The sequence below is a fragment of the Enhydra lutris genome, unplaced genomic scaffold (assembly GCF_002288905.1).
Source record: "Enhydra lutris kenyoni isolate GAN:26980312 unplaced genomic scaffold, ASM228890v2 scaffoldscaffold14, whole genome shotgun sequence".
In the NCBI taxonomy this organism is placed as follows: Eukaryota; Metazoa; Chordata; class Mammalia; order Carnivora; family Mustelidae; genus Enhydra; species Enhydra lutris.
The window spans coordinates 29,443,690-29,467,839 of NW_019154098.1; the positions used below are offsets into that span (position 1 = coordinate 29,443,690).

General features: G+C 37.4%; 1 protein-coding gene across 4 annotated transcripts; it reads right to left on the reverse strand.

Annotated features, from left to right (window-relative positions):
* Positions 1–1,190: 1,190 nt before the first annotated feature.
* Positions 1,191–19,893, reverse strand: LOC111146723 (estrogen receptor binding site associated, antigen, 9). Of its 4 annotated transcripts, none has more exons than XM_022502396.1 (7): positions 19,677–19,893; positions 14,928–15,025; positions 11,828–11,906; positions 10,939–11,097; positions 9,067–9,174; positions 4,659–4,750; positions 1,191–1,724 (listed from the first exon to the last, which is right to left on the reverse strand). In XM_022502396.1, exons 2-7 carry the CDS (start codon positions 15,008–15,010, stop codon positions 1,604–1,606), a joined length of 642 nt encoding a protein of 213 aa, XP_022358104.1. In that variant the 5' UTR covers positions 15,011–15,025; positions 19,677–19,893; the 3' UTR covers positions 1,191–1,603. The 4 variants fall into 4 exon arrangements, with proteins under 4 accessions (XP_022358104.1, XP_022358103.1, XP_022358106.1 ...); XM_022502395.1 differs by lacking the exon at positions 19,677–19,893 and adding an exon at positions 19,130–19,443; XM_022502398.1 differs by lacking the exon at positions 19,677–19,893 and adding an exon at positions 19,091–19,430.
* Positions 19,894–24,150: the final 4,257 nt, after the last annotated feature.

Here is a 24,150-nt window from a genome sequence, read left to right on the forward strand (position 1 = left end):
AAAATTTATTGTACTAAAAGAGAAGTTACCCTTTATGAATCCCAAATTTAGAGAAATCATGTAGCATTCCATAACTAAAAATAAATAAATACAAGTAAGGGAAGGGAATATATTTGTTACTAAAAATTTGAGTCTAATTCTATTTAATTGGAAGTTTATTGGCAGAAACTCTAATAAACATGATAACTGAAAATGTGGCTTGGGACTATAAAAAGCAGATTTTTACCAAAGTTAAATGTCAACTGGATTCTACAATCACATTTAGTCTAGGAGCTTAGGCTAAGGACTTAGGGTGATCTCACTGTACAGGTTATGATTTTACTATGAAATATTTTAATTCAAACATATCAGCAGTAGTTAGCCTGCAGAGTATCTACGACACTTAAAAAAAACCCCACAGAATGTTAACTTTGGGCAACAACTTTTATGAAAGTAAAAATCTTTAAAAATTCTAAAGCCATAGAAAATCAGTCTGAATGTATTTTAATCATGGAGAAAAAATTAATGGGATTTAAACTATCAAATCTATTTTTCTCCTGTGAATATAGTATGTGTCTATTTCCTTCAAAATATTTTACAGCCAGTCAACACCCCAAAATAAAAATATTATTCCTATCTCAATTTAAAATGTAATGAATCAGTATTATCTCAGCCAACAACACAGTAAACTGCATTATGTCAGATATATAAAACTGGCAGAGTAATCATCTGAAAGCTTTAAAATATTAGAACCAAAGGCTTTCTATGTTTGTAAATTAATGGCTTTTGTGGGGAAAGGGACTAAGGTACTTAAAACACTGTAACATCTTAAAATCTACAACTAAAGGAAAAAACTACTAATGCTAATTTTCTAAAAGTCACAAATTATAATAACACAAAACAAATTTGTCATTTTTGCTGATTTTCAATGTTTATACATGCAGTATAAACTACAAATATGTATACCATTACAACACCATCTAAAAGAAAACAATGATGTATAAAATCTTGATGATAAATAAAATTATTGCATTTAATGTCATTTTCTTAAAAAGCAAAGTCATCAAATTCCTTAATGTCATATTAAACGTAAACAATACCAGTTCAGACTAGAAGAAATGTATGCCAATACCAGCTTCTGAAAACAAAAATAAAGAGGTTAAAGCCCTACCAGTTTGTCTGAATTAGGTCAGATAATCATGGAAACAAAGGAATATTTAAAATTATTTATTTTATCATTATGCACAATGAAGGAAAGCATTATAGAGAGCAGAGTTCTTTCCCACCATAAAATTATTTACACCCATTTATTTAGCTAGAAACACTAGCTAGAAGAGGTACTGGTATATTCCATTTGTAATAATTTCTCTACAGCAAACAATTGTCGTACACTTGGAGCATGTTGAAAAAAATATTGCCTCATAGGTCTTTGTTTTTTTGAGTCTCAATCACAAGAGCTCAAGGTACTTTGAGAGAATCCTGGTCTCCTAGATGGTCTGATGAATGCATTAAAATCAAGCAATGTGTTTGTATTCTGAAAATAGTCTTAAATCCATATAAATGTTGCTTGAATTGTGGAGCTCATATCTCTCCTACTGGCACTATGACATGTGAAGGACATCCGTTATGAAAGCTTCACGCCAATTTTGTTCTGTTCCTTTTTCATTAGCCGCTGTGCCTCCTTCTCCATTTTCTTCCTTTGTTGTTCTGCTGCTCTCTTTTCTCTGTCTGCTATCTTCTGCTGCCTGAAAGAAATATATTCCTATTTTTACTTTTAGAAAATACCATACAGGTAAAATGGAGAATAAATTCCAGAAAGAAATAGCAGTGCCTTTTTACCAACATCAAATCTTCCTTCTCACTGTTTTGAAAATTTCAAAGATTTTCAAAAATGGTATTTCTTTTAATCCTTAGAACATGACTTACACAATAAGAGTATTGTCTCTATGTTACAAAAAGTAAAATGAGACTCAAAGGCTAAGTGACTTATCCAAAGTCACAAGATTAAGTACAAGGAGAAGAACCCACATCCTCTAATCCCTCTACTTCGGATTATTTTCACTAAAACACTACCTCCATTGGACTATACCTTTCTGATACCATTCTGAAAAGATGTTGAGAAACCATTCTGATGTTGAGGACTAAATCTCCTGTTATTATAATAGTTAGAAAAACTCTGCTAAAGGAAGTCAAGAACACAGATGTGCAGAACACAATGCCCAAAGAAAACAGAAAAGCAGCACAAGCCTCCCAACTGGAAGCTAGAAATCTATTTAAGGATTAGCATTTGGCCAGCTCTCCTGAGGAAGGGGCAGAACGGTGGGTACTTGCTGATGACACATTATGAGATCCTTCCCTCCCCTCCAGCTCCTCCCTGACTCCACAAGCTAGAACCACTAGCCTCTCTTCTGTTACTGATCGACTTGTGTGGGGAGTGGGAGTAGCAGGGTGACGAGATAGGACAAAGAACAGAAGCTGGTCCTGGATCTGAGGCTTAAGATATGAGAAAGTAAGTGAAGAAGCACACAAGGTTGAGGAAGGAAGCTTCCTCAGGTCACAGTTGCACATGGGATGGGCAACATCAGGTTATAAAACAGAAAAATCTGGTGTGGATTAGCTATGTATGGGACAGCTCAAAGCAAGCTCTGGTGAGCAAAAAGTATATATCATTCTCATCATAGGTGCGAATGAGCAGAGGTGCCTATGACCAAATTTTGAGAAGTGGAGAGACTTATTTTAGGCAGTGTTTTGACCTTCACCAAGAATAGGTTAAAAGAAATCTACTTTTCACTAGCTCTGATCACTTCCTAGAAAAACTGATAATCTGCCCCCAAAAGTCAAAATGCTGGTGGCAAAAGGGAGCTAGGAAAAGAATTATCAAGAGCAGGCTAGCTTACAGACAAACAAGATCTCCAAGCTTTCACCGGGTCACTAGATAAAGTATAAACACCAACAGTTAATGTTCCTGGAAAATGAGGGAATTTAGAGATGACTACAGACAAAATCTGTTTTCTCTCTCCAGCTATACACCTGGAATCACTGAAGTACCAGAATCTCCTTCCTTAACTTTACTGATTCCAGTACTGGGCAGTATTAAAGTGGCAATGGGAAACAGACAGAGTGAGAGGATATGGAGTGTGACTTCACTTGGAAACGTCGCGGTGTTCTTCTGGGGGCAGTAACAGCACACGAGTCTTCCGTGTCTCTCTGACTCTAACTTATGCAAGTGGTAGCAGGAAGCATGTGTATTAAAGACTGATAAGCTCCCTCTCCCAAGCTGTCATGTAACACGGAGCACTAGGTTTAGGGTTTTGTTTTTAGTTTTTGTCTTGTTTCGTTCAGAGTGCAAGAAAGTAGCGTGGAAAAAACGTTTTGGTACAGTGAGTATTAAGATACTTGTGAGCTCATCAACTCTGTAGTGCTGTTGTTAAGATGAATGGATTCAGAATGAACAGACCCCTCCCTTATCCTATGGTTAATGACACAAAAAAATCACTAGAACCCCCAAAAATGTTCTAAAACACTTGGACTTCTATATCTAAGATTTATCCAAAAGAGTGAAAGAAATGGATCTTTTTTTGATGATCCATGCAACATAAATGTTGCTGTTTACAATTTTCAAAGTACTCCTTTTACAGTGAATAATGATTAAATAAAAACTAAATATTTAAAGCTCTCATAACTTTACTGACTGTTAAAATGTGACACATCCTTATTCAAAAAAAGCTGAAAATAGGAAGGACAAGACCAAAAAAAAAAAAAAAAGTCAGCCATAACTCAACTACACCCTCTGCTGGCTCTTCAAGGTAATTGTAGTTAATTGATGAAGACAAGAAGGCAAAATACAAAAATGAAATCAGTTGTTTTGTTATTTATTTTCTATCCCTATTATAGAAACAATCTTTAAAAAAAAAACTTACATCACTGTGTTTCATCTTTAAAAATAAAAAATGATTTAGATACATTTAAATATCACCAGTGATGATGGTCACAAACTTTTTTAGGGTAAATACTCTGTTTACTCTTTGACCTAATGCAACAGTAACAAGAATTAAGTTTATTGCTCATAAAAACAAAGAAAAAAGAACACAACACCAAAAAAACAAACTTGAAGACCTCAGGAATAATATTTTCTTCTCGGTAGAATGGATAAGACCTGACATAATTATTTACCTCGTAGGGCTTTATGAGCGCATCAATTGAACTATATATACAATTGTAGAGTGCTATGTAAGTTATTTCCATTTGAATGTGCAGTGCTGGATACTATTCTACCCCACAGGGAAACAAAAATAGAGGTATAAGTTCTGATCTAGAGGAATATATAGTAGTGGCTCATGTTTCAAGAGATAACTAACTATGCTTTATAGGGAACATAATACAAAGCAAATAGTATGTATGATATGATGTATAAATATAGAAGATCTCATTTGCCATTAATCTTATTACTCTTTTGTTCCTCTAAAACTTTAAATTCTTGGTTTCTGTGACGTTTTAATCATATAAAATAGTATATACAGTCTGAAATTTTTTTAAAAAATCCTCTATTACCTAAGCTTGAGTGAGAAAGAATGAAGAAAAATACAACTTTTGGCATAATTAGCTTTCCTGACCTCAAATGCAACATGAACAAATTGAGTTCTTCTACTCAAGCTGCAATGTAAGTATGACTAAAATACCTCAGAACTTCTTCTGCTTGCCAGGCCGCATCTTCTTCTTCTTCCCATGCGTTGGTATTTTCCTGCCAGGTATCTAAGTCACCTAATTCAGGCTACAACAAAGTACAAAACAAAATTATGATAGTAAAGAGCTCCTCTTTCTCCACTTAGCAGTCCAGGGGAGTGTCTTTTACAACATGAGTCAGACTTCGTCACTTCTCTGTGTCTTCTTCACGTCCTATATAAGGCCTGGATGACCAGGCCCTGGGTCCGCCTGGAACTGAGCTGTTTCCGGGGACACATGACTTTCAGTACTCAACGGTCCTGGGCAGGTCCAGCTTTCTTCCTATTTTATGTTTTATAATGGTTGTTTTTTTCTGCCTACTTTAAGTTGGAATGGACAAGAATAGGAAGTTTCTTCTTTCCATTTCTCTCTTTTCAGTGAGAGGAGAGGGTAGGAGTGGGGGCAAGAGAAGAGACTGACTGGAGATGGAATTGGAGATGCCTAACTACTCTGTGCAAAGATGAACCACAGCACCCGAAGTTTCCAAATCAGCACAGCCATTTTCATTTAAGCATAAGTAATTTATAGATTTTTCAGTGGTCCTTACTAGGCGGGCCCAAGGCAAAACAACAAACTGGACAAAATTTACTCTTCACCAGAGTAATTCCATATTTTTTTTTGTTTGTTTGTTTTGGCCTGTCCTACTTACCTGACCTTTCACTGGCCTTTCACTACTTCTTCCATTTTACTTTCCAATATCCCCCAGGCTGAACCTCTGAAAGTTCACTTTTTCTTCCACAAACCAATAAAAATGCTCATTCTGGAGTGTTCAGTTAGGTGCAGAAGTGACTATGAGCATAAAATAAGTGGCACCAATCTATGAATAGATTTAGTATACTTTTGAGCACTTATACTTAAAACTGAAATAAAATGTGTGGTTTTCTCCTCCTAACCATAAACGTAATACCATTCTCTGTTAAAACTTTCTAGTGTATTTCTGATAACCTCTTTAATATAAGTCTCTAAAAGTAGAATACCAAAATCAAATAAAAAAATTTTTTTCAAGCCACTGAACCAAAATTCAAATGACCCTCTTGAAAACCTATACCAGCTTATCCTACTGACAGGAACAGGTACAAGTCTTCCTTCCCTGTACCTTTGTCAATACTGGTAATAGTCTTCTTTCCTCTTTGCTAATTGGTTAAGATTTGATAATGATGTCTTGTTATTTTACTTTGGATATCTTTGAGACGTAATAAGATCAAACTTTTCTTCATGTTATTAGGCTAAGTCTATTTCTTATTTGTCAATGTATCCATTTTTCCACTGAGGTGTTTGACTTTCTGTATACAAAACATTTAGACATAAAAAAAGTGAACTAAAACCACAAAGAGAGTGATATCTGATCCTTTAGTAGAGACGGCCTTTCAAATTAAAAAGTTTTAAAGGATAAGATAGGTAGGGCTGCTACATAAAAACTAAACACAGGGCACCTGGGTGGCTCAGCTGGTTAAGTGTCCAACTCTTTTTTTTTTTTTTTTTTAACATTTTATGTATTTTTTTTTTGAAGATTTTTATTTATTTATATGACAGAGAGAGATCACAAGTAGGCAGAGAGGCAGGCAGAGAGAGAGAGAGAGGTGGAAGCAGGCTCCTGCTGAGCAGAGCGCCCGATGTGGGGCTTGATTCCACGACCCTGGGATCATGACCTGAGCTGAAGGCAGAGGCTTTAACCCACTGAGCCACCCAGGCGCCCCAAGTGTCCAACTCTTAATCACAGCTCAGGTCTTGATCTCAGGGTTGTGAGTTCAAGCCCCACAGTGACTCCATGCTGGGCATGGAGCTTATAAAAGAAAAAAAAAAACCTAAACACATTGGCCCGTCAAAATATCCAAACCAAATTATAAAGCCAACAACAAATCAAAAGATTACAAAAGACGACAGAAAAAAGTTAATATCCTTAGTATAAAAAGCTATTACAACAACACGAACGATTAAACTCCAGAAAAAAAAACCAGAATATGGAATTTAAAAGAAGAAACTAATTGGTAGAATGGGTGTTAAGATATTTTTAGAGTAGAGCACAATGTGCGGTAGATTACCATTCTCGCCTAAGCAATGCCCCTTATTTCATCTGCTGAGAGGAAAATATGTGGAAATAGCACTGAAGACATTCTCCATCTATCCTATTTACCCTTTCAACTCTGTAAGGAGGTATGTATTTACAACTTCATAAGCTATACTGGTGTTATAAAAACTTGTAAGTAAGTGGGAAACATTTACTAATTCACTGGGTAAGTCTGAACCGCTTTATCAATTAGGATCAAACACATATGAATAAAGTAGAAAATTTAGAAATATGAAATAAAAAATTAAACATGCTGTGCTACTTTAGAGGAATATCTATGGTGCTATTGTGTTCTCATAGCATAATGTAAATGCACAGGAGGAGGGGCACCTGGGTGGCTCAGTTGGTTAAGTGTCTGCCTTTGGCTCAGGTCATGATCTCAATGTCCTGGGATCGAGCCCCACCCTCTCTCCACTCATGCTCTTTCTGTCCTCTCAAATACATAAATCAAATCTTCAATACAAATAAATAAATGCAGATGAGTTACTAAAATTTGCATTATTTATGGATGATCATTTAATACTGCACTTTCCCCACTAGAATTTATTTTTTTGAAGCAAGGACTCTGCCTGTTTTTCTCACTTTCCACTATAGTACTAGTACCGAGCACCCTGTCTCACATTAGTAGGAATCATTTTTGACCAATGAATTAAAAACATACATAAACATGGGTCCCCTGGAGAGAAGGGGCCTCTGAAGCACCTGTACAGTTTAAACAAACAAGACAGACAGACAGATGTGGTGGTTTAAAACTGTGTCGCAAATTCTTTGGCACTCCTTCCTTCAAGAGGTAGAGCTTAATTCCTCTCCCCTTGCATGTGGGCTGGATTTAGTGACAGTGCGTCACTTGTAAGACTAATCATAAACAAGCGTTGTGGCTTCACCTCTGCCTGCCCTCTCTTTTTCGGGGATTGTTTGTTCTGGAACCCTCAGCGGTTATGTTGTATGGAAACCCAAGCAGCCCTATGGAGACGTCCATGGCAAGGAACTGAGGTTTCACGCAACCAACCACCATTAATTTGCCAGGCCATAAAGTGAGCCCCTATGAAATGAACCCTCTAATTTCAGGCAAGCCTTCATAGGACTACAGCCCCAGCTAATGATTTGTCCAGAAAGTCATTAGAAACCCTGCGCCAGAACCACCCAGTTGAGTCACTCCTGGACTCCCAATCCATAGAAACTATATGAGATAAAGAATGTTGATTGTTTTAAGCCACTAGCTGTGGGGCTGTTATATAATAATAACATAATAAATTCGTCAACAATTATTAATCAGTAATCTTGCAATCAAAACATAATTAAGCTTAGATCCGCAGAGAAGTCTGAACATTGTAGGTTTTTTTTTTAAGTTATAGAGAGTTCTTTGATGATCATTATGACTACCTGGAGTGCCAGACTGAAAGTTTTCTTTTTAAATATTTTATTTATTTATTTGAGAGCGAGACAGAGAGAGAGAGAGAGAGAGAGAGCACGCACAAACAGTGGGGAGAAGCAGACTCCCCACCAAGCAGGAAGCCAGATGCAGGGCTCCATCCGAGGACCCAGAGATGATGACCTGAGCCTAAGGCAGATGCTCAACAGACCGAGCCACCCAAGTGACCCTGGACATAGGTGTTTTTAAGAAAATTCAAAGCTAATTCTGAGATACTTCCAATGTTGATTACACTACTTTCGTCCTTCAAATTGATGCATTTAAATCAAACCTACTACAAGTCAAAATATACTTTAAATGTAAGTATAGCCTACTAAGGAAGCAATTCATGACTCACTTAAAAATAGCCTGCTTTTAAGTTTAAATTTCAGTGGTAATCTCTTTAAAGGTCACTTTTTAAAAAAAATTTATTTTCTTTTAGAGAGGAAAAGAGAGAAAGCGTGTAGGTGTGCACACAGGCAAAAAGGGGAAGGACAGAAGGAAAAGGAGAGGGAGAATCTTCAGCAGGTTCCATGCCCAGCACAGAGCCCAAGGCGGGCTCAATCTCACAACCCTGAGATCATGACCTGGGCCAAAATCAAGAGTCAGACACTCAACGAATTGAGCCACCCAGGTGCACCTAAAGGTCACATTTGTTAAGTAACATACTGTATTTATCTTTTATGTGTACAGTGGGACTCTGATATTAGTAGCTGATGTAATTTACAATCTCTTAAAAGGATAAGACTGGCAAAACTCAAGATTAACGTCTCTCATCTGCCAAGCCTGTTATGAAGCACAGAAGTACAAATATAATGTTCACTTTGATTTTCTTCTTTCAAGGAAACAAAACAAACCCCTGCCTATATATTATTAACATACTTACAGATTGATGAATAAAAGGCATATCCTGTGTAGCTGCTAATCTACTAGAGAAACCTGTGCTACCATCTGGGATGCCAAAATTTAATGGTTCCCTCTTCTTAATAATGATCTGAAAGATAATTGAAATAGAATTATAGGAATATTTTATGCATTATATAAAAATAGACAAGATAATTAAGTGACCAAAGTATTCTGTAATTATTTCAAATATGCCCTACCTTTCTTCTTTTAAAATTTATAATGTTAAGATTTTTTTTTTAAGTCTGTAAAGACTATCAAAATTCCTAGGCAATTGTCACACAAATCACTTACATACTAAGAAAAATTCCATCTTCCTTTTTCTACAAAAAAAAAAAATAAAAAAAAAAAAAAAACAAATTTTCCTCTTCTCTCTCTAGACCCACAAAATATAAGTTCACACTTTTAGTCACCATATTAAATAAGAACACATGTCACATCCTACAAAGTATGGCCACTCTCTTCATATGGTTATCTATGAATCCATTTGCTCTTTCAAGGCAGCAGTGGTAACTTTGTAGCTTAAAAACATTTTCAGTCTAACTAATTGATGAAGGTACTATTGTAATATTCTAGGTTCCTCTTAAGACAGCAATTACTTCCAAAATATAAGGTATTTATTTAGTAATACACACAAACTCCTTGAAAAATACACAATTTTACGCTCTTTAGCACCGAGACATTTGAGCAAATTAACAAAATCCTGAGTACAGAATGTAAATGTTATCAGCCTTGAAATTATAAAAACAAATTAATAGCTGAAACTGGTGGGGAGGCAGAAGTGGGTGAGAAACCCTATTAAGGAATGGTGGAATAAATAATGTCCTCATTTTATAAACTGCATTTTTAAGAAATATTTTCTATGCACAACTGAACAAGAAATGGAACCCTAAGCATGCTTTTTTTTGTTAGTTTGTTTTTGTTTTGTTTTGTTTTGTTTGTTTTTAAATAGCAGGGTGACTAGTGAGGTAGACTGGAATAACAGCATCGTAATGTTAGGAAGAGGGGGAAGGGCAGTGAGGGTAGTATGAAATAAACCCCCATCTACCACAGTATGAAAATCAATGGACAATGTCTGTGATTAATAAATCAAGGCATAGCAACATAAACATATTACATACAGATATGATTTTTAAAAAACATTATAAGCCCAAACAGGAAAAGTTATCAGTGGTTGTTTCTGAGAATTAGAAGTGTCCAAGGGAAATGATGGGGCAGAAGTCCTTTGCTTCTCATTATAAGCTCTTCTATTCTTTGATTTAAAATTTTTTTTAAAAAGTACATGTACTAAAAAAAAAAAAAAAAAAAAAAGTACATGTACTATTTTTGCTAAAAAGAAAGGAAAATATTCAGTCACTGTTCTTTTTCCAATAATTCCCTCCACCTTTAATTGATCTTCCATACCCAATTCAAAAGGGATTAAGTAAAGTATGGATGACTATCATAAGCCCACAACAATTATTCTGAGAGTCCTGCATCATTTTATAATGATTATCAATAATGGAAACTACACTTATCAGTTTGTAGGCATCACTAAACTGTGAACTCTTTTCAGGTCAGAACTTTATCTTAATCAGCTTAGTCTCTATAGCAGAAACTGCAGTCTAGAATTTGGTCTATGGTTGGATTTCAGTAAGTGCATATATAACTTTAAAAGACTTGGGGGTGCAACTTACTAGATCTACATCTAGGTCACTTGAATATGTAAGCTTGTTTAATATGTTAGAAAACACAACAAACTGATTATCAGAAATAGGATTTCTGAGAAATACTAATTGTACTGTCTGATTTAAATATAGGAACCTGAAAAGCAGTTTAATTATTTAACCTCCCAAACCACAAATCTTTTACATACTTTCTGAGTTTTCCTTATAGTTGGTGTCATGTCCTTAAAATAGTCAGGTTCCAGTTGTTCCAAAGCATTTTGTTGTGTTGCTACATTCCCATTGCCTCCTTCAATCTTTACACTTGTGGGGGCATCTTCATCCCAGGAAGTCCACTCTTCAACATCGGTCTACATTGAATCCATCAACAGTGTCAACCATAAAGGCGTAACCTAATCAATATCTCATTCATCATTCATTAGAAAAATAGGCTTTCTAAAATACTGGTTTTCAAACTTTTTGACCAACAGAAAAATATAAATTTTATAGAACATACCAAAACTAGATCAAAAGTTTATAAAAACACTTTTACTAGAAGTTAGACATTAAAAACAAAAAAATGAAACAAAAGCAAATGCTTTAAAACCTGAACTGACATTTAGAACTATAGTCCAAGAAAGAACATTGAAACTTGCATCCTAAGCCTAATTGGGTTGATTGCCTGACTTAAATAAAAACCAAAAAACAAAAAACATTCTTGATAGAATTTATATAAGACAGAGTCTTAAATATAATCTTCAAAATGTCCATGTTTATTCCATAAACAATCAGTAAATTTCAACTCACATGGAATAATATAAATGTCATAATTATCTAAGACTTTAAAATAGTTATAAAAATACTTTGACAAGCAAAAGCAAACACTCTTGAATCAAATCTATGGAAAAATAAAATAGGAAATTTCAGCAAACTAAACAGAAAATACTATGAAGAACCAAATAAAAATTTTAGAATTAAAAAAATGTAACAACAGCAAAAGCCTGACCTGACTACCAAATTAACTTCATGACATATTAATTAATGATCTGCAGTCCAGTTTGAAAACCATGGTTCCACACTTATTCAAACTTAAAAAATTACCTGTTTAGGAACTGATGAATAATCAACTGTAGTTGGCAGAGTTATTTGGTCTCCACTTAATTTCCGTCCTCTGCCAGATCTAAAATAAAAATGAAATAACTTATTTCAATAATTACCCAAACAAGTCAGGTAGAAGCACAATGGACAGTAACTGGAGGCTTATAAAAGATCTTTTATAATTTTACAATTATTTATTTTAATAATTAAGAATTGCTCATTAACATATGAAAAGAAAAGGCATGCATCAAATATTTTTTAAATGTGTTTAAAATCTTGGAAAGGACAACAAAACTGCTTTTTGGCTTAGGACTCAGAATTATAGATAAACTCAGGGAGAATATAAAAACAAAAACAAAAATGCAAAGTGATTTCAAACTATATTCCTTTAAACCACACTCTGTTGGTGAAGCTCTGGGACACTTACCCTTTTTTTTTTTTAAGATTATTTGAGAGAGAGAGAGAACACACTCGGGCACACAAGCAGGGGGAGGAGCAGAGGGGGAGAATTTTTAAGCAGACTCGCCATGGAGCTCGGTCCTGTGACCCATGAGATCATGACCTGAGCCAAACCAAGAGCTGGATGCTCAGCCAACTGAGCTACTCAGGCGTCCTCACCTATGCCGTTTTAACCAGAATGGCTTGGTTTTTGTCTGTTACACTGATGTAGTTTTTTGGTAAGATTACCTATCAAACTATTAAAAAGTTTGAAAATCACTGGGTTGAACTAAACTGTAATTGATAAGGATTGGTAGGAGAAGCACTGTATTAAACAAAATAGGTATCATAACTCAGGTGCTAAGAGCATAGAAACGATGTAAACCATAGTTTTAAAAGTTAACTTCTACTAATTATGAGTCTAGTTAGAATCAACTAGCCTCTTAGTTTCAATATCCTCACCTGCAAAATGTAGGTATTCAAACCTAATTTTGTAGAGTTGTTGTAAGGATTTAACTAAGTGACATATTTAAAGCAGCTACACACTAGCACTGCCCGGTATATAAAATGACACTAAAAAAATGGTAGCTATTATAAATGATTATTCACTTGCTTCATTTCAGATAATTTATACAGCATCTACTTAGAGGAAACTGGCAAGGTAGTTATTTTTACTACAAGATTAGAAATCATATTTTATTTAAAGGATAAATAGAAAATACAATCTACCACTAAATTTATGATGTAGACGTGATACTTTTAGAGCACACGATCTAGGTTCCCTCTGACACGTAAGAAAAGTTATTCTAACAACGAATCAGTTTTCTTTTTAAAAGTGAATATACAATAAATCCTAAATATATTATTGTGAAATTTATAGTGTGGCAACCACTGTCCTTAAATTTTTTTAAATCAAATGCATTCTTTTTCCAAAAATATTTTAGTTTTAGAAAATACATATGTGAAGAGAAAAATACCCATAATTTATCTTCTGTTAACCTCCAGCCTCCTGGCAATTAACACCCATTCTTATCCTAGCTTACCTTTCTGGCCATTTCTGAGCACTTAGTTCACTATTTTCCCTACTCCCCAAATCTTGTCCTCTTCCTGGATAAGTTCAATAACCTAAATTTTCTGTATCTTTCTTGACCTTTCTTCCTCCAGTGGTCAACTTCATTCTATTTCATCTACTCATTCCCTTTGCCATACTATGGCCCTACTTTTTGAAAAATCCCAAATCATTCTACTTCTAACAATAAATGTCCTTAATCCTCAGAGTTTTAATAGTTATAAAGGGCTACTTAGCCAGAGCATGTATTTCCTGGCCTCCTTTGAAGCTAGATGGCCACATGACTAAGCTCTGGACAGTAAGCTGAGAAGTGTTTGTGTGCAACTCCTAAATCAGGGCTCCTAAAAAAGAGAGCTGACAGCCTTCTACTTCCTCTTTTACTATACCCTACTCTGTGTGTCAGTACTTTTTTTTTTTTTTTTTTCACAGTACCCCTGGCCAAAGCAAATACCTAACAGTTTCACTGATTACATAGTTACACCCAAACAATTTAATACTTATGTCCTAACTACACAGTAGCCATTTGCAAAACTACTACATATTTAAAAAAATAATATTTTTATTTCATTCTTAAAGAGCCACAATCATTAATGGCACATATGTGTGGGGCTACTGGATACTGCACGGTTCCTCAAAACTCAAAATCAGATTGGGTACTACCGTCCTCATTTTCTGTTTCACATTAATTTTAGGTTCAGTACTTGCTTTAATTACAACCTAAATCCTAGCTTTGCAAAGACAGGTCACCAAAAATACAAGTAAACAAAAACTTATCTCAAACATTCAAGAATATCTGCCAAAGTAATGCTGCATGATCTAATGTTCCAAACGTGAACTACCTTGATCTAGTAGTTTGTGCAACGTTTAACAGATGTTGATTATCCCATTCACTGTGTTTTGCTAGAAATTTAAAAAAAAAATCCTGATGATACCCCTGTGAGTTTAATGTGAAGCCCTGAAGTGCCTCAGCACATAGCTCTAGGGTATAGTACAGAACTATAGCTCTAGGGTATAGTTGTGTGACAAAAATAGAAGGAATTCAAATCTTTGGATGACTTACTGAAGAAGCAGAATGACTTATCTGACTAGGACTACATATTCCACATTCCACATTCTGGAATATTTTTTAAGAGACAAAAAAAAAAAAAAAATCTATTTTGTGTGAGGTTTTTTTGCTCAAGTTATTTTTTAAAATATAAAAACAATATTCATATTATACTATATAAAGAAATATTTATTCCTAATTCCACCTAACCATCTTAAAACATTCTGGTATTATGAAATAATTCTGAAATAATTATATATGTAAAAACTGTCTTATTACAATGAAAGAGATTTGATTTTTCTGAAATTCTATAGGAATAAGAATATGATTTTAATTAAAGATGTAAGAATTCAAAAAAAATGAAAAGAAGTGAAACTCTACTTTCTAGATATGAAGTAGAGGAAATACACAAAACATCAGAGATTAATGAATAAATGCTATAATCAAGTTATTTAGCTTAAATATAGTTTGAACTGCCTTTTTGTAATTATGAAGGCATCCAAAACCAGCAAGAAGATAAACAAGTCAATCTGAACATAAAATTTGTTTACCTGCATATTAACCTCTTTAGGAATGAGAACACTGTTGCAAGGCAGGTGCAAACTTTAAATAATCGAAACTGTGTGATAGCCATGGTGGGAATCAAAACCTGTGGAAAAAGCACAAAAATAAATGCACTTAGCTGATTTCATAAGCTGTATTCCCATTCTAAATAATACACTCTATAATCCCATTCTGATTTCATAAGCTAAATTCCCATTCCCAAGCTAAAAGGTCCTACTATGAGCTGTGAAAATCAGACATTTTTTACTTTTCTTTAGAAACCACAAATATAACATGTAAATTTTATTTTATCTTAAGGATTTTATTTGTTTATTTGAGAGAGTGAGAGCACCTGTGAAAAAGGGGTGGGGAGAAGCAGAGGGAGAGAAAGAATCTCAAGCAGACTCTGTTTGATCTCACAACCCTAACATCATTGACCTGGGTCAAAATCAAGAGTCAGGCACTCAGCCAACTGAGTCACCCAGTTACCCCAGACTCAGCAAATTTTAAAAATAAAAAGTAAATCATGGGGCACCTGGGCGGCTCAGTCGTTAATCGTCTGCCTTTGGCTCATGTCATGATTCCAGGGTCCTGTGATCCAGCCCCACTGTTGGGCTCTCTGCTCCACAGGGAATCTGCTTCTCCCTCTGCCATTCTCTCTCTCTCATGAATAAATAAAATCTTTTAAAAAAATAAAAATAAAATGTAAATCATATTGACAATTCAAGAAACAAGATTTTTAAGTTTTCAGTAGTTGAGAGGAAAAACCCTTTTTGAAATATTGTCAGAATATTTTTAACTGAACTTCAATTACCTATTTATGTATTATTTTCTATGAAAAATAAAAAAGCATAAAACAGTATATATTGAGTCTTTGGTACCTTTTGAAGTTTGAACCATATGAACATAACAGTACTCTTCAAAATATTGTTAAACAGTTTTAACTTTTAGATACATTTTATTATGCCCATTTTAGTGATGAGGAAATTGAATTTAGAGAAGTCAAATAACTTGCCCAAAGTCACAAAGCTAACTTGAAAGTAACAATAGAGATCATCTAGTCCAGTGGTTCACATATAATGGGGATCCTTTACAGAAATAATGATACCTGGGTCTAATTCCAGTAAATCAATTAAATCATATTCTCTAAGGGGCAAGTTCCAGTTAAACTAATAAGACTACAAAAGAGACAAAATATAGTCAACAGAAAAGGGAAGGGGGCGGGAAGGCAGGGAAGAACAGAAAACAAGGTAAAGAGGAACAAATACCAGATGGGACAAGAATAGGTAAAATATACCAGGCCAACACTAATCAAAAAGAAGCTGAAGTGACTATTCCAATGTCAAAGAGTAGATTTCAGAGAAAATATTAGCAGGCATAAAAATGGTCCTTTCATAATGATAAAAGGGTCAGTAAATCAAAAGCATAATCCAAAATATGTTAAGTCCCTAACAGAATTACGCCAATATCATAGAGAGGTGACACTACCAGAGAGTCTATAGATATTAAAAGGCTATTGAGAAAATATTACAATCTATAGGCATATAGATCTATATTTCAGTCTGAGTAGTAGCAACACCAGTATACTACATATACTGTTTGTATGTTATGCCTCATATAAAAGCTCAAACAAAAATATATAAACAAAACAGAAACACAAAGCAAGGAAACATAGTTAACTCTTATACCTGATCCTAATTACTCTGTGGAGCCACTACTGCCATTCCCTTCAAAGTGTGAAACACATAGCTAGCTCTTTTATTTCTAGAATTACAAATACAGAAAGGCCCAGTAGACTCTTTGCAGTAAGAGTTCCAAAAGGCTCCCTTAGCAAAATGCTCATACATTGAGGTTACAGCTCCACGTGAGTTCAATGATGTACTGAATGCCTGTATTTGGAGTTGACTTACTGAGAGGATGTAAACAAGTGACTCTTAAGGTATGAACCAAAAAAATTTAAGAATTTCGCTATTTGAGTAACTTAAATACTTCTGACCAAAAAAACCCCAATTAACGGTTTACTAGGTTTCAAAAAATGCAACAATTTTGACTTCTCCTTTCTCTTAGCCTCTTATGTCCAAACTGCCAAAAGACCTTATTCCATTTCCTAATACTGATCATATTCTTTCCTATTTCCACTGCAATCTCCCTAGCATAAGCCTTTATTACTTCTTGATGGTTGGTTTTTTTTTTTTTTAATATTGATTTATTTGAGAGAGAGAGAGAGAATGAATGTGGGAAGGGGCAGAGGGAGAGAATCTTCAAGCAGAGTCCCTGCTGACCACAGAGCCCTATGCAGGGCTTGATCCCACCACCCATGCATGAGATCTTGGACCTAAGCAGAAACCAAGTCAGACGCTTAACTGACTAAGTCACCCAGGTGCCCCTACTATCAAGTCTTCTTAATTCCAGTATTTTTCTCTTACCACACCTAAATTCTCTATTTTGTACATGTTTCCATGTTCCCACAACCAACGACTCAGATTTAAACCTAGGTCTATTTAATTCAAAAGCCAAGAACATCTCACTAACAATAAACATTCTTACTAATTCAGTGATGATATTATAATTTCCAGACTAAATTTTCCAACCAGCTGTAGTGAAATGGGGAAAATGCAATCAAGTTAACTATCAAGACTTCTGATTTTACCAATTACATTGGTTTGCAGACTGGAGTATTCTTTGGGACCCACAGTTCTAATTCAGTTCAACAAGCATATATATCTTTAGCACCTACTATCTAACAGATGCTACCCTGAGGAATGGGAAAAACTACTGACCCAGTACAGAAAAACCCTTGTTTGTTGCTCAGTTGTCACAGGCTAGTGACAATGCAAGGGAGTGAGGAGACAGAGCCCCAATCAGTCTGGCTCACTTTGGTATGCCTAGGTCTTAGCCAATGCCAAGCACATAGTAGGTACTCAGCTATTTGTTGAAAGGAAATTAACATTCCTTGGGCACTCAGTATGTTCAAAACATAGTTCTACACAATGTATCTTCTATCATATCACTGGAATCCTAAGAACAAAAGAGGTAAGTTCCACTACACCCGTTTAATAAATGAGGCTGACAGTGAGGCTCCAGAGGATTTAGTCACCCAAGATTTAAAGAGATTGAGGCACATGACCTCAGGGTCCTGGGATTGAGCCCCACATTGGGCTCTCTGCTCAGGAGGGAGCCTGCTTTTCCCCCTCTCTGCCAGCCTCCCTGCGTACTTGTGATCTCTCTCTGTCAAACAAATAAATAACATTTAAAAATAAATAAATAAAGAGATTGACCCAAAGCCTAGGCTCTCCCCACACTCCATCCTCCTTGATAAACCTTTTTATTTTATACTCATTGCCTCAGTTTGATTTTTGGAATGCCCTCCAGGTAGCCAACTTCAGTATGCATCTTAGGCTACTTTGCACTTTGGTTACTTCAAAATACTTTCTGAAACTGAGAATTACTAATATAACCTAATTTTCAAATGAAAATTTCCTTTAAAGTTAGGAGGAAAATACAAAAACTTGAGCTATAGCAGAAAAAGGATCGAATTACGAAGCAACCTATCCTCAGGACTTTTGGAGAAATGACCTCTAGGAAATCAACAGGAATGAGAGCTCAGAGAGGTCAAGTGAGGAAGACTCACCTACATTTTCAAAAAACACTGCCTTACTTGGAAGCTGCAAGATTAAATGTATCTTTCTTCCTTGGAATTCCCTGTGAACTGCGGGTGAGATCCTTTCAACAGAGTCACTATATTACAATTTATTAAATAAGCCAAGCCAAAATCTTTTAGCACACACTACAGTAAGTCAGTCTTCAATAGCTGAAATTCTAAAAATATATTTCTGAAAATTTTCAATACCAAAATTTTAAAAACCGTATGACTTAGCACAGTACAGAGCAGCCTCAAATTCAGTTTGTAACTCTCAAGTTGATTAAGGAATATCACAAGGCTCCAAAAATAAAATTTACCTTAACTCACTTATGTGAAAAGCCAAGGAGAAAGGGAACTCAGAGAACGTGGGAGCGGGTTGTAGAGTGGACGGTACCAACTCTGGCCACTCACAGTCAGGCCCTCAATTATGTGACACCGAGACTCTTAGGTGGGCAGAGTTAAGGTCTCCTGAATGACTCAAAAGCCAATAGTCCCGTAACTAAAATGCTTTAACTTCTGATTACGCACCTGAAATTGGCTGATGAAAAAAAAAAAAAAAAATCATACCCACTGTACAGATGAGAAAAAAGGCAAGAGCGTTTTCAGGTTACACAATCCGACGCCATGCACTTGGCGCTCTGTGAAACGCTCTAAATCGCTGGAGGTGGGCTCAGGGTAGGTTGGAATTTGGATTTTGTAAAAATCTGGGAAGGAGCAAGGCCTGTGAAGGAGGGCCACGAAGGACAAGCAAATTTCCCTGCTGGAGGCCCATTCCGGGACTGGAGGGTTTCTGCGCCCCGGTCCCACAGGCGTGTCTCCCACGCGTGAGCGCGGCATGATGAGGGCTGCACGCCCGGGGCCCGCTCCCAGGCGCAGTTCCTTCACCCCAAGGGTCACCCGACCCGGAAACAGTACCCCAGAGTGGCAGTCGGCTGAGGAAAGGAGCAACCGGGTGGAGGGGCGAAAAGGTGGGAGGGCGGGAAGTGCGGGGCGAAGAGGAGGGCTGACCAGGGAAAGGCAGAAGACCCCCCACCCCACCCAAGGACCAGGTTGGGTTCGGGGGCAGTGGGGGAGGGAAGCCCCTCGCGGGCACGCGCGAGTCGCACACACTCACCTGCCCCTCCCCCTCCCCGCCCGCCCGGCGGAGGCTCCGAACTGCCGCGGGCCGCGCGCGCACACAAGGCGCGCGCACGCGCACTGCCGGTTGCTTCCTCGAGCTCGCGCTCCGCCCGTTCAGTCCTAGCCCCGCTCATTCAAAGCCGGGCGCGCGCTCCGTCGCAGCGGCCGTTGCCTCCGCGCAGCTGCCATGGCCGCCCCCTCCTCGGGAAACCCTCCCCCGACCCCTCCCACTTCGCCCTCCTGGAAGGCGGTTCTCGGTGGTCTCCAGGCTCTCACTTCCGCACCCCGCCCAGGTCCTGTCTGGCCCAATAGACGAGAGACCGCGGGTCCGGCGACTGGGCTAAGCCAATGAGCGCCGGGGGGGCGGGGCGAGCAGCAGCCGGCGTGGCTGTGGCGAGGCTCGGTCACGGGTAGGTTTTCTGTGAAGGTTGCCGGCTGTGCGGGCTGTTCTTTTCCAAAGTGCTTGGGCTTCTTCCCTGTCGTCCTGCTTTCTGTGCAGAGTACCTCCGCCCGAATCATGCCCCTTTCCTTTCTACCTGCAGACTCCCCCTACCCGGTGGAACCAAGGGAAGGCCGTGTTTAGATTGCAGAAAATGAGGGATCTGCGGGCCGTCTTAGGACGATTTGGCTGTCGGTAGGCCAGAATCGTTCCTCCAATTTAGGAGTGCGAAACGTTGAGGTTTTTTTTGTTTTGTTTTGTTTTTTAAGATTTTATTTATTTATTTGACAGACAGATCACAAGTAGGCAGGCAGGCAGAGAGAGGGGGAAGCAGGCTCACTGCTGAGCAGAGAGCCGGATGCGGGGCTGGATCCCAGGACCTTGAGATCATGACCTGAGCAGAAGGCAGAGGCTTCACCCACTGAGCCACCCTGGTGCCCCTGAAACGTTGAGTTTAATTCAGGACTTTGCCTCCTCCAAGTAACTTTTTTTATTTTTTTTAAAGGTTTTATTTATTTATTTGACAGATAGAGATAGGCTGAGAGGCAGTCAGAGAGAGAGAGAGAGAGGAGGAAGCAGGCTCCCCACTGAGCAGAGAGCCCGATGCGGGTCTCAATCCCAGGACCCTGGGATCATGACCTGAGCCGAAGGCAGAGGCTTTAACCCACTGAGCCACCCAGGCGCCCCTCCAAGTAACTTTTGATTGAATTTCCTTTGAAGGTTAAGAAACGGAACTTAACCTCGACCCTGCATTTGTTCCTCCCGCCTCGTAGGCTGGCCGTTCTCCCAAACTTAAGATTTTGAAGTCTCTTTTTTTTTTTATCCTGTATGCTATGAAAAGGCCAGAGTTCTTTGCTTGTGGGCGAGGGGCTCTCAGAAAACTGTCTGCGACAATTTGTGTGGTCAGAGGCTGAAAGCTGTTCATGTTTTTCTGTTTTGTGACTACAACTATCTTTGTCCTATCACCCTGACTGGCCTCCATCTACCCACTTACTTTCTAGTATCCACCCACCCCTGCACTCTGATCTGTACCACACTTCTATTCATTGACCTGTTTATCTCCAAGAGGGGAAGAAAGAAAATGTTTACAACTTTTCCTCTAGAATGATTCTGTGTAACCTTGGATACATTATTTCATCTCGAAAGCTCAGCTTCCTCATCAGTAAGACGACCATAATAACACCACTTCACAGGATGGCTAACCCTTTCAAAGCCTTTAGGGCAGAGCCTGGCACATAGCCAACGCACCGGGTATTAATAACTATTACCCCAGCTGCTGCTGCTCCACTACTACTACTACTACAGCTACTGCTAGTAGTACTAGTAGTACAAGTACTAGGAGTACTACTACCACCACCACTACCACCACTGCACTATTGCATCACCATTCCCGGTTACGCCTCCCTAAATCCACTAAATCCTCTACAGCATTTTAAACACCTGTTCTAACCTTAAACTCTTCAAACCCCTAAATTCTAAGAATTCAGCGTCTCTAAATTTTTTTGATCCCCCTAATCAATAATCCAAAATAGGCTACATCTTGACATAAACATTGTCAAAATGATTTTTCTTAGACACGTATCTTTGCTTCAAATTATTATATCCCCATGATACTGTTTCTTCTTTATTCTTCACTTTTCTTTATTAAATTTATTAAATTCATCCAAATGAAATAAAACAAAAGGTATACATATTTTTCTAGAAGCAGCTAGTTAGTGAATACTTGTTTCCAATACAATAAAAGACAAAAATTGTCAAAGATTGCAAACTTAGTTTACTTTAAAAGTATCTATGAAATAATAACTTAAAATCCTCTTTAGTCACTGAGTAGTAATTCCATAATTGGGGATCATAGATGCCAATAATGTGGGATGTTGCATGGGGACCACCTCTTGAGAGTGTGCAATTTGAAGTCCAGTCCTCTGCCCAAGGCTTGGGTGTGGTGGGGATGGGGCCCACCAAATGTCAAGTGGGAGGAGGATAAGGGATGGACTTGGTGTATGAAAGATTTCTTTTTTTTTTTTTAAGATTTTATTTATTTATTTGACAGAGATCACAAGTAGGCAGAGATGCAGGCAGAGAGTGAGGAGGAAGCAGGCTCCCTGCTGAGCCGAGAGCCCAATGCAGGGCTCAATCCCAGGACCCTGAGATTGTGACCTGAGCAAAAGGCAGAGGCTTTAACCACTGAGCAACCCAGGCACCCTGAAAGAGCTTTCTTAATTGCCGGTACTCAGTGTGTTACAGTTAATTCTACTTGCTCTTTGTTCAGACTGCTTTGCCTACTTTAAATTCTCTGATTTTCCTCTACCCAATCTCCAATCACCAGCTCGGTTTATTCACTTTTATCAGCTTCCAACTCACCATTTAATTTCCCAAGTCAAAGCCTTTATAAGCTTTGTTGCTCTGAGTTCTCCCAGTGGGTCTGGGCAGTGTTTTGTCAACAGACCTCCCATCTCTGCCCAGTAGTTGGGGCAGACAGGGAGACCTTGCAAACACAGCCCAGTACTTCCCAATCTCCATAACCCAGTTCTCTGGCTTTTCACTAAAGGGATGGTTTTTCCTCAAGCATAATTTTAGACCTGCTGTTTTGACTTGGACTGTAATGGCTTTTTGTTAATGAGCAGCTGTCCACGGTTGAATGCAGTTTATAAAGTCACATTCATTTCTTGAGCAAGCAAAACAAAGCCTTGGAGCTCACAGGGACAGTTTTGAATAGATATGTTTGAGAGCAAAGGATATTCTGATGATAATTTTAATGGATTGTTTTATTGATCTTTCTATTCTAGAGAATTGTGCTTCCTTTCAAAATCATACATTTTAATATTCTGGAAAATCGTAACATTTTTTAATCTCCATCATCACCATTTAACAGGGTCAGTTGCTTAATAGAGAAACCAACAAGTCTGAAGCAGGTTTTTACATTTTTCTGTTAAAATAAACTTGACTCTCTCTGAAGCATTTAAATATTTTCTATTATAAATATTAGTACAGTGTATCTTTATAATGATTTTTATTGCTAAACACAGGAAGATCCAAGGTTTAGGAACAATTTAGAGTTAACCAAGTTAACCTCTGGAAGAGGCCTAGCTAGGAATAGAGAAAAATAATCTATGTCCTTTGTCAGAAATGGCTTCAAATGAAAAGATATCATGAATTCTTCACTTCTGTGTTTCGGGAGTGAGGTGCAACCGTGTAATACCTCTTGGCCACATTGTTATTAGAGCTATGATATAGTTCAGCTGTATTATGAGTTAAGTAGACTTGATCTGAGCAGATCTGGCAATGTAGGGCCATTTATTTTTTCTAAGGGTAAATGTATTGAGATTCACACAAGTAACAGCTTGTCATACGTATAACATGATCTGTCTTGTACATGAATTGAAAACTTAAAAATGAAACAACGCTAAACCAACAAAGCCCAGTTCATTCAGCTATAACATGAACAATAGCTATAGCTTGAACACGTTTGAGCCTTAATTTTCTCATCTACAAAATTAGATTAATAATTCCTCCCTCATAGGATTATTTTACAAAGTGGCATAATGTATATGGAAATGTGTTGGAAACAAAAGCAGATCAATGGAAGTTTAATCATCTTCAAGTGCAGTAGAATCTTCTGCTCACAGCAGGGAATAGAGCTTCCAGGAAAACAGGAGAGAATTTTCTGTCACCAGCAACCAGAAATAGACACATTTTGTTAGTTACACATAAAAAAGGGGAAAGAAGAGTTTTAAAGTTTTGCTCTGAGTACATCCCCTACCTCCTTTGTCTCTTTGATTTTAAAGACAGAGGGTGGAAAAAATAGCTGTTACAAGGAAAGCACCCACAACCCTACCCTCTCTGTGCTTTTTCTCACTTCTTATGGGACATGTTGCTCAAAACGGGGTCTGTTGCCAAGTTCTGTCCATTCTTTCTTTTCCATGTCCATCATTTTAGCACACCAGAATTCTCATAATGATCTCTTAACTTTTGTATTTTATGTTTTCCTTCCTCTGAGTCAGCTTGGTACTTTGCTGTATGATTAATATAA